Genomic DNA, 11,687 nt, shown 5'->3' with positions numbered 1-11,687 from the left:
CTAAGTATCTTATATGTATCACCTCATACATAACTTGGACAAAGGAATAGATTTGAGGCAATTGAAGTATTATGGAATGGGTGAATTTGGGGGCAAGATTTGAAGGAACTGTTAGAGTTTTACTAGGAAGCTAAGTGAAGATATGAAAGGAGAAAGTGACAACAGGATCACATCAACAATATACATATATGTGTATGATTGAGAAGAGGATGGCAAAAATAGATTAAGAAGCCAACGGCAGGGAGAAGTACTAGCCCACAGGGATTTGAGGATGCTGAAATAAAAAGTGATCAAAGAAAGTTGATATTATCACCATTTGTGAATGGATTTCCTTCTATGTTTCAGCAGTAAAATTAATGTATGCTATTTTGATACAGCAAATAGAGCAGCTCCAATTTTAGCCACATTGACTAAAATAAATCAGACTCTTCTAATGGTCCTAATCATATCTTTAAAGAGTTACATATTATCTGTTAAATATTTGAATAGAGCATTGTTCTGGAATAGCCACAGCTTAGTCCTTTTCATAAAGTGGAAGAACCAGTCTGAAAGCTCTGTCTGCAGTGAAAGCCACAGGGCAATGCTTCATCCCCAGTAGCAATGTGTTGACAAGGTGGTCTGCATCCATCCTGGCTGCAGAGACAGATGGGCTCTTAGCCAAGAGCATTAGGAGATTCCTGATGACCAGCCAGAGGGAGACCATGTGGGTGTATTATTAAGTCTGACTTGGTTAGATGAGAGATTGAGAGTCAGGCAAATGACGTGTGCTGAGCAAACCCGAAACCAAAGCCTAGATTGGGAGAAATTTTCACCTTCTCAAAATTACCAAACTCCATCAATTATGCACTCTGCTGGCTGCTTCTCCTCATTACAAACTAAAATTTCTCCTAGCCTCCACATTTTCACCTCTTACTCACATCTCAATCCACCACTCTTTGGTGTCTTCCCAATACCATTCAGTGAAACAGTTCCCAACTCTTTCATCAGTGATTTCTCAATCACCAGGTTCAACATACTTATCTCCTTCCGTATCACACCTGACCTCCTTGTGGCATCCACCCAGACATTTCCTTCCTTCTGGAAATTCTTTTACTCCTTGGCTCCTATGACACTACATTCTTCTTTTATCTGACCCTTAGATGTTGGTGTTACCTGGTTCCAAAGTTGGGCACTGCTTTTCTCATTCTACAGTTTCCAGGGCATCCTCTGTTATGGTTTCAGTGACCACTTATATACTGATATCACTCAAAAGTCTATATTCTGTCTTGACCACTTTCTCTAAGCTGTGTATTTAGCTGCCCACTAACTATCTCTCTGGATGGCCCATGGAAATCTCAACACATCCCAAACCACTCAAGATCTCATCTCCAAACTTGCCCATTCTTCATGGATTTCTGCACCCTGGTGAGTGTCAAAACTAATCATCCTGCTGCTCCAGCCAGAAACCAGGGAATCAGTTTCTACTCTTCCCCCTTCCTACCCACCTGCCACCCAAAGAATCAGCAAGCTTTATCTCAGCCCTTGTTTTATCTCTCCTGGTGAGAGAATATCAATGGAGGTCCTGCTCCCAGCCTCTCACCCTCAAGTCTAGTCCCATGCTGGCCACCAAAGTAATGTCTAAACCTGAACTGTGATCATGTCCCTCCATTGCTTATTGCCCTCCTCTGGTTGGCTTCCAACTGACAACCTTTCCCCTCTCATTTCTCTCCTCTTCCCTATATCCACCCCGTGCCCACAGGGAGGCTGGACTATAGATGCAAGCAGGCAACAGCTAGGGCTTTGGCGGCTAGTCAGAGGGATCTGAGTTTGATATATGAGGATACAGAAATCATTCTACAGCTTCACGAGCAATGTGTGAGATTATGGCAGCTGCATACGGTAGGTTCTAGAAGAGAGATGTTAGCAGATTATTACAACCGAGGCAACGAGGACCTAGACTCATCTTCCACAGTGAGAAAAGAGGAAAAAAATGAATCTGTAGGACAGGTGAGTACAGGTCAATACCAAAAAAAGAAAAACAAAAAAAAAAAAAGGAAAATCATGAGATGCAAGTAGCAAGGAAATGCATTGGTAAAGTAATGTAAAAGCTCTACTCACAAAGTAAACAATCCACAGGAAATCTAGAGACTTTAAAGCCCCATCATAGGAAGCCCAGCACCACAGAACAAGAGCAGGGGTTAAAACACACACACCATTCTACAGGGCCAGCGAGGGAGGCCGATGGTGGGGAAAACTTTAGCTTCTGTAAAAAGGAGAGAGGACAGACACAACTAGCAGAGAATACAGACACAAATGAGAACTGTCCTTGTGACAAGGTGAGGGCCACAGAAAGTCAGCAGCATTTAGGAGGTATGCCAGCTGACCCCTTAAAGAAGGTGGGCTACAGCACGATTAAAGAAGCAGCATTCATTCATTGAGCAGACTCCAAACGACTTATTCATTCTACTTACTCCTCACAAAGAGGGTGTTAGGAAGATTCTTACTCTCAAAATGTCTTTGAAAGCAGCCAGCTAGAAACTTTAGAGTAAAATAGTGGTAAATGAACATGTTGTTCTAGAGCTAATGAACTGTATACGTACATAAATCTTCAGAAAGGGATGCTAATTTCAAAAACGTTGTCCAAAAGGTTGCCAGGATTGGAAACAAGTGACTGGCCAGAGCAAGTCCTTTTCACAAACATTGCAGGCCTATGAAACGCACACAGAGAGAAACATAACCGCTTATGGACTTTGGACTCATGTAGTTCCAGGTTCGAATCCCCGTCTGTGCCATTCAGCAAATGAGAAAACCTCCCAGGACTCCATTTAAATAGCTTGCCCTAGGTGGGTAACACTGCACTGTTAAGGGCAGACCTGGGGCGAGAACCCAACAAGGTCGCTGACTCCGGAGCGGTGCTCTTTCCGGCAGCTTGGTGCCCAGCAGAGGGTCCCCCGGGCCTGGAGCGCCTTTGTCCCCCACTCACCAGAGAGCACCCGCGGAAGTGGCTGACTGGGGGTAGCCAGGCCGGGGTCGAGTCAGCAGGAGGTGTGCGTGGGACCGGGGGGCGCGAGTGGGGAGAACCCCCAGAGTGGCGCGGACGGGAGGGGAAGGGGGCGGCCGGGTGGTGATTGGCTGGGCTGCGGCAGGCAGCTCCGGGGCCAAGAACAAAAGAGAGCAGGCGGCTGGCGTCCTCCGGAGTAGGCGCTCCCGCCCGCCCGGCGCGGGCTTCCGTGCTAGGGAAGGACGCGCCCACCGCCCGCCCGCCGAGCAGCCGGGCTGCCGCGCTCGGTTTCTCCGCGAAAGCCGGCCGTGTACCTAGGAATTAACCGGCCGGCGCGGGAGGGGAGGGGAGCGGGAAGCGGGGCGGGGAGGGGATGCTGAGCGCGCGCGAGAACAATAATAAGATCGTGTTTGCGGTCGCTGCCCGAGGAGGAATTCGGAGCAGACGCGAGGCCTGGCGCTCGCGCCGCGCCCGGGAGCCCGGGAGGGAGGCCGGCGGCGGCGACATGAGGCAGGCGACGCGGCGCTGGTAAGCAGCGCGCGCGGCGGCGGCGGCGGCGGCGGGGACCTTGGCGCGGCCGGACGCGGGCGAGCGCCGAACGGCCGGGGGCTCCCCTCCCCCGCTGCCGGGCCGTGATTTGCCGGGCCTGCTGCGCCCCCCGCCCACCCCTTGCCTCAGCCGCTGCCTCGCCGCTTCCCCTCGTCGGAGCGGCCGCTCGTCTGCCCGGCTTGAGGCCCGCGGGGAGTGCGGCGCAGTCCGTCGGCCCGCGGGGGGGCGGCCTCCCGGCATCTTCGCGGCGACCAAGGACTACCAGGAAGGGGAGCGGCTGGGATGGCGCGTCCGCGTCCCCGCGAGTACAAAGCGGGCGACCTGGTCTTCGCCAAGATGAAGGGCTACCCGCACTGGCCGGCCCGGGTGAGTACCGCGGCCGCGCGCGGGCCCGCCCGCCCACCATTTTCCCCTTCATGATGGCGCGCCCACCCCCTTTCCCCATCGCCTCAGCCCCGAGCCCGCAGCTCGCGGCGGGCCGTGGTGAGGGCTGAGGGCGGCGCGGCACCGAGAAGACGGGGCCGGGGCTGAGGCAAGGGCTCCCGGCCGCGCCCGCACTCCGCCAGGGCGGCCATCCTTCCGCCCACTTTCGAAGGCGGGTCCGGCCCCCGCAGGCCCGACGCTGCCTTCGTCCTGGAAAGCCGGTGCCTACCGGGAAGCCACGCCGCCGGGGCAGCGGGCCTGAGATGGAGGCTTCGGCTTCTGACAGGGTCGTTGGTGGATACCCTGGGTCCCGGGCGAACGTCGGGGCGGATACGGCAGCGGGGTGAACGGCTGTCCGCGAGCCGGCGAGTGCCGGCGGGCAGTAAATCCTGGAAAGGGGTAGTGGTCATCCAGAGGCCAGCAGGAGCCTCTTGGCAGTCATTCATCCATCTCTTTGGTTTCCAGACTTGTTGAGTTTTCCCTGAGCGCGATTCCAGGTGCCCCGCCTGCCCTATCATTGTCCCGGGGTACGTGCCTCTCTGGTGCCTATCATTCTTTTAAGCCGACCTCTGATAGCCGAGAGCTAGCAGCCTAGCTCTGACTGGTGGGTCCACAGCAAGCTTCTTGTGCCTTTCCACCTCCATATTTATTTTAGGTAGACTCTCAAACCTTATTCTTGGCCTTCTATTACAGTCCACAATAGCTCTCTCTTCCTACATAACAAGGTTGTCGTTGGGTTCTTTTTCTAGAAAGCATCTGCATGTAACACATAGCATTCACAATTTTTATTGAGCCCTTTGAGGAAGACACGCAAGACTGCCATGTATGCTTTGTGTTTTAGAATAAATCCCATTTATTTTTATTTTTGTATGGTTGGCAGTTGATTGCTTGAAATAAATCTTGTGAAAAGGAGGGTCAAGGCATTCTACAGATTATATTGGTATCCTTTAGGAACGGAAACAGGCATGGAGAAATTTGGCATAAATATAGAGTGTGAGCTCTAAGATGTTGTATTGTAGTCAAGTGAAGATAGCAAGACCAAGGGAAAAAAAATACACCCATTCATAAAAGGAAGTGACATCACGAGTGGCCAGACTGAAATTTAGTGAAGTTGAAGTAATGGATGGATATAATCACTTTTTAAATATTTGGTTTGGCACGGTTGTCAAATGGAAAGAACACTAGGCCAGGAATTGGGGGACCTGGTGTCTGGTTCAGGCTCTGTTATGGACTAATCATTTCAACTGTCTGCATATCTATTTCTGCAACTGTAAAATCATCCCTAGGATCCATTCCAACACTAACAACCTCAGATATCAAGAGGAAAAAACAGTCTTATTCAGGTTCCAGTAGACTGAAAATAACTTCACATCTGAACTGCAGGTTGTCCTTAAAATAAGACAAAGTTTTTAAGGTAGAGTAACTGGTTATTTTTTATGCTGTAATACAGTATTGCTTAGAGAGGCAAGATTTGTGACTTTAGGAGTCCCTGAATATATTTGTGACTTTAGAAAATCCCAGAATCTATTTGCCAAGTAAGAAATGTATAGCTTTAGGGCGTGTGTGTATATAAACACAGCCAAAGCCAATTAAAGGTTACCATTACAGTTGGTCATTTCCTAGTAACATAATGACTTTTTAAATTTTTCCTTTGAAAAATATCTTCTGAGAGTCAAAAAGAAAATAGACTTAAAATTTCATTAACATGTTGCTTGCACAGGTTGGCCACCTGTAGTAATTTGTGAAACAGAAAAATTCTATAGAAGTGGTCCTAGTTGTATATCTAATTGTATATAAAATCCCTCTAAGTGATAATTCCAAATCAAGGCAAAATGGAAAATAAAACGAGGAAACAAAATTTTTAGATAAAATAAGTACACAGAAGAAAAATCTGTATCTATTCACATTTAACGAGCTCTTCAAGAAGCAACCTAAGACTCAAAAAAAAAAAAAGTATTTTCTCGTGAGTGACATGCTGCAATTTCCAAAGAAAGGTAAAGGTTAGAAAAAAAAGATTTGAGTCCCCTTTTTTTTACAGTGCATATACTTCACATATGTTTTCATTTTTTTCATCCCAATTCTATGAGGCATTATTCCCATTTTACACCTAGTTATAGCTGTGGAGGTGGTAGTGTTATAAAATACTAACTGGGAAAAAAAAAGTCTTGCTTACTGAAATTTCAAATTCTATCACTTGATATGAAGCCAGTTATGTGGGGATTAGATACTCTGGGGCCCCAAGGACTCAAACTTAGGAGGCAAACCAGGAGGAGCCAAATTTCAGAGTACATGTTGTAGGAAGGAACTTTGTGTTAGAGCTGGTTCATGCAGGAATGGAGAAGCAACTTCCCTGCTCTAGGGAAGATGTTTGGTCCTCGGCAGCCCTTTGTGAGGAATGTAGGTCAAGAGGATTCAGAATTCCTACAGTTGGATTCAGCTCTTGGCTCGGCTTCACACTGTGACCTTGTGCATGTTCTGTAATCTTTCTAAGTTTCCATTTACTCGTCTGTAAAATAAGGATAATTCTCACCTCACAAATACAGAGTATCTACAAGCACCAAGTGATGGTACTTGTATGTTCCTACCTTTTCCCTTTTTGAATTTCTAACTTTCTCTTGTATCACTACACTATTTTAAATTATTACTTGTCAACTTTCAACTCAGATTTATTTTTTTAATTTTTATCCTGAGAAATTTCAAATACATAGATAAGCTTTAAAAATTGTACTGTGAAGACCCATTTATCTACCACCTAGATTCTACAATTAAATTTCATTCTACTTGCTCTTTCATGCATCTGTTTGTATATTCATCCCTCTATCTACATGATAGTTCCTCTTATTTTATGCATTTCAAGGTAAGTTGCAGACATCACCATAATTTACTCCTAGACACGTGCATACTGTTACCTAGTGGTTAATACTTTGAATGGATCCTTTTCTCTTTTGAGGTAAAATTTACATAGAATGGAATGTACTTACCATTCGATGAATTTGACAAATGTATACATTGGTATAATATAAATATACCTCTATATAATATGTGTCTGATATATGTAAGTATATGTGATACATATCATATGTAATATAAATACACGTAGATATACATTGGCATAATACCTACCAAGGTATAGAATGGTACCTACGAAAGTACTCTCATGCCTCTTTCTAGTAGATTCCTGTCCTCCTCCTTCCTTCTCCCCCACTGTTCAGATGTATTATTCTAACATTAAATAGCAGCTGGGCTGTTTCTCATTTAGTATGCCTAATTTTGTATGGCTTTAAAAATTAGAAGTTCCTCTATGTTGTGGATTAGCTAGCTTAATACTAAAAAATGCTGAGGCTAAAACAAGAGTCTCTGAACTCTTCTGTTTGTGTACCCTGTTGGTAAAATAATTTGAGCATACATCCCTAATATATGTAAATTTTCTTTATATATGCATGTGCTTTCTGTTACTACTATATACAGCATAAAATAAACACAAACTAAAAGGGATGACTTGATGAAAACGATGTTTTACAATTTTCATTGCACAATATCTTTAACAGTAATAATATTACTTATAAGTTCATATTTTTTAAAGTCTTAATTTTTGGAATATTTTCTGCCTGCTGCTTGTGAGATTTGACTAGATGGATGGTCATAGTTCTTCTGAAGAGATTTTCTAGAATAGAAGTGTCAGTTTAGACGTTTCCTTGTTGTTTGCTTGCATCTACATTACTAATACTATTTTTGTGTAGGAATCTTTCTTTTTTTTTAGCCACCTGTTCCTTTGGTGAGAGCTAGTTCAGTTAGAAGTAGATATTCCATAATCCTGCTCAACCGGGCACACACCAAATGGCAGTAAATCACAGTATACCCAATGTGAATAAACATAACCATCTGAATAAGAATACTATTAGTAGTGTCAACTTGCATATAAAATATTAGTAAAATTTACTTTTTAGCTAAAAGAGTAAGAAACTGAAATTGAAATTCTATTTTCTTTTTTTTTTTTTTTTTTTGGAGACGGAGTCTTACTCTGCCGCCCAGGCTGGAGTGCAGTGGCCGGATCTCAGCTCACTGCAAGCCCGGCCTCCTGGGTTTACGCCATTCTCCTGCCTCAGCCTCCCAAGTAGCTGGGACTACAGGCGCCCGCCACGTCGCCCAGCTAGTTTTTTTTTTATTTTTTTATTTTTTAGTAGAGACGGGGTTTCACCGTGTTAGCCAGGATGGTCTCGATCTCCTGACCTCGTGATCCACCCGTCTCGGCCTCCCAAAGTGCTGGAATTACAGGCTTGAGCCACCGCGTTTTCTTCCCATACCCCACCCAAACCATTCCCTGAGATGTGAGCACTCTGTTTATGTTACCCCCTACTCTAAAAGGTCAGAAAACAATATAAACAAAAAGCCTCAAAATTCTTGTGCCTCAACTAAAGCACTTTTTTATATTTAAAACTTTATATGAGAATTCTCAAACATTGCTAGTAGAGTGTATTGATACAGTTACTTTAGAAAACTGACTTTATCTACATATGCTTACCTTGTGACATAGCAGTCTGTTCTAGGTACATACCCAAGAGAAATGAGTGTTTATATTCACCAAAATACTGTATAAGAATGTTCAGACATAACAACTTTCTTCATAATAGAACAGGAAACAACCCAAATGTCCATCAACAAGAGAATGAGTAAACAGATTTGTAGTGTAATTCACACAGTGGAGTACTATTTGACAATAAACAGTAATAAATACACAGTGGTCACTGGTTTGCAGTGGGTAGAAAGGAGTTATTGAACAGGAGAAGGCACTGGAAATGTTCCCTGTCTTGATCTGCATGGTGTTACGTGGATGTACGTATGTAAAAATGTATCAAGCTGTACATTTAAGATTTGTGCACTATACTGTATGAAAGTTATACCTCAATTTAAAAAACACATTTTATATGAGTTAGGGAGAAAAGAGAACTAATACTTTTACATGGATTAAATTTCACTATTTTTAGCTTTCAATGAGTTTTTTTTGTTTCCTTTGAGTCCTCACTCCTACCAAGTGGCATCTTCCTATTCCCTTTTGACTTATTATAGAAATTTCATTTTCTACTTTAGAGTGTTCTCTTTAGACTTTCTTTGAGTTCTGGTTTCAGCCTGTCTGATTTGTTTACCTGCATCAGTGTCTTCCTCTTCCTTTAGTACTAAATGACTGCTTATCATGTTTTTGATCTAGCTTTCTTCAACCTCTCACTTTGTAAAACATGAGAATAAAGCATTTGACCTTCCTATTTATACAGCTTCAAGAGCTGAACTCTTATTGAACTTTTGTTGAGCACCTACTCTGTGTGAGGCATAGGGATATAGTTTTTTCATATCTCTAGCAATAGATTAAATTTGCAGCAATTCTAAAACATGATTATGAAGTGTTTCCATACCCTTTCTTAATATAAATATTTGTTGGGAATCCGGTTTCTGATCCATAGCACTTTCAGGTTTTTTGCATTTGACAATGATCTGTTAGAAGGTGATAAATTTATTTCTGGAGACCAGGCCACATTATTTTCAGAGAATCATTTGGGACTTAAGTTCTTTTTAATCTCAACATAAAGTAAGGTGTTTATAATCTTCATTACTTTGGCCTAAGAAGTACCTCAGTGGTTCAGTCCTGGCACGAGCTCACTCAGTCTTTTTCCCAGGGACTACTTTCACTTTGCCAAGGAATTGGCAAATTGTCTCATTTTCTCCCTTAATCTGGGAACTAATAGGAACTTTAAACTTTTGATACCAATATGTACATTTTCCAGTGCTCCCGTTTCAACCAGATGAGTCTCTATTCCTGGCACATCCCCTTTGGAATGCTCTAATGACTACTGTTCCTCCATAATTTGGAAAATAATATTAATTCTCTGAAGTCAAGTTTCTACTATTAGAGATTATATTTGATTCATTTTTTTTTTTTTTTTTGAGACGGAGTCTCGCTCTGTTGCCCGGGCTGGAGTGCAGTGGCCGGATCTCAGCTTACTGCAAGCTCCGCCTCCCGGGTTTATGCCATTCTCCTGCCTCAGCCTCCCGAGTAGCTGGGACTACAGGCGCCCGCCACCTCGCCCGGCTAGTTTTTTGTATTTTTTAGTAGAAACGGGGTTTCACCATGTTAGCCAGGATGGTCTCGATCTCCTGACCTCATGATCCACCCGTCTCGGCCTCCCAAAGTGCTGGGATTACAGGCTTGAGCCACCGCGCCCGGCCTGTATGTGATTCTTTTGGAAAATAACTGATGGTTTAAGATTATGTACGACTTCATTGAAAAGCCTGTTTGTCCCAGCTACTCGGGAGGCTGAGGCAGGAGAATGGCGTAAACCCGGGAGGCGGAGCTTGCAGTGAGCTGAGATCCGGCCACTGCACTCCAGCCTGGGCGGCAGAGCGAGACTCCGTCTCAAAAAAAAAAAAAAAGAAAAGCCTGTTTGCATTAGAAAGGCGTTATAGGCTTGTAAGTACAATAAATATGTGTATAGAAAAGCATTATAGGCCAGTAAGTATAATAAATATAATAATATATTATTATATAATATAAATTACATAATAAATATAATTTGAGCTAGTCAAATATCTTTATTTATTGGAGAACGTTTTCTGTTTCAAAAGTCTCAGATGTTAGATCAGAATCCAACCCACTTGATGTAGTTATTCATCCACTACAAAAAGATGTCCTAATCACTGCAGTGCTACTGAAAGCATGTCCTGTGAATGTTACTTGTCAGTGACAAAATAGGTATAGAAACTGAAATAAGAGTTTAGAAATTTTTTAGAGCAGTTTGATGGAGTAGCTTTGTTTGTTTGTGAATCTACTAATTGAGGCTTACATTTTGAATGTCTTTTTTATTTTTCTCATAATTTATTATTATTTTATAAACATGTCCGTTTGTAACTCATTAGAACTTTAAAAAGAAAAAAAAAAACAACTAGTCATTCACTACAGGTAGAGTAGAAGTACTGACTATAAAGGATCTTTACAGGTCAATAGTGGTCCTAGTACCTAAAACAATTTGCTTGTATGGTATATTTAAACTACTGGCAACTATGTAAAAGGGGGTTGACCTTCATGTTATAAATATTAATTTCTCCTGCATAAAACTACCCTCATTAAAATAGAAGATAGAGATTGTAAATTATTTTTTTGTCTTCTTTTTACCTAGATAAGAATTTACTACAATTAGTCTGGTAAATAGCTATCTGTATGGTCACAGAGAGCCACACAGAAGTGAAAAAAAAAAATAGAATAAAGTAATCTAATGATTGGTGAGCACAAGCCTTCAGAATGACATCCTCCAAATTTCTGAGGAAGCCCTGCAATGAAGAGAAAGAGAATCAGAGCAGGGGTTAAAAGACAAGTACTTCATTCCACCACTATCTTGGTTTGTTAGACTGGGCATCTTTTTTATTGTGAACCTCTTTGTACAATAGGATGGGTAATTCTTACTCTTTCCCTTCTTTTTCCTAAGGATCAACGGTTAAAATGTATATGAAAGAACTGTGTGCTAATTAAGTTCCAATTAAGTTGCTAAATAATTGTCTCCCAAGAACACAAAGCTTCTTATTTATACAATGAGGGAATGTAGTCAAGTCTTTAACTGCTTCTGTGACTTGGAAGGTATGTTTTTTAGGAGCTGCTTTGTGGCTTTATAATAGTGAGTTGGCTCCAGACTGGGAATTTGGGGACTTCCCATTGTTACCCATCCTATAAATTACTGAATGTGATAGGCCA

At 42.9% G+C, this 11,687-nt stretch overlaps 1 protein-coding gene across 2 annotated transcripts in view; it reads left to right on the top strand.

Annotated features, from left to right (window-relative positions):
• Window positions 1-3,226: 3,226 nt before the first annotated feature.
• HDGFL3 (HDGF like 3) overlaps window positions 3,227-11,687 on the top strand; it is a 105,747-nt gene continuing 97,286 nt past the window's right edge. Inside the window, exon 1 of one of the 2 annotated variants that reach the window (XM_033189179.1) lies at window positions 3,227-3,895. In XM_033189179.1, the coding sequence (XP_033045070.1) occupies window positions 3,812-3,895 (84 nt within the window). In that variant the 5' untranslated portion in view covers window positions 3,227-3,811. The remainder of the gene's footprint in view (window positions 3,896-11,687) is intronic. The other variant, XM_033189178.1, reaches the window with a different exon arrangement.

Source organism: Trachypithecus francoisi, unplaced genomic scaffold (assembly GCF_009764315.1).
Source record: "Trachypithecus francoisi isolate TF-2019V2 unplaced genomic scaffold, Tfra_2.0 Lachesis_group3, whole genome shotgun sequence".
NCBI lineage: Eukaryota > Metazoa > Chordata > Mammalia > Primates > Cercopithecidae > Trachypithecus > Trachypithecus francoisi.
This window is presented reverse-complemented; position numbering and strand designations above follow the sequence as displayed.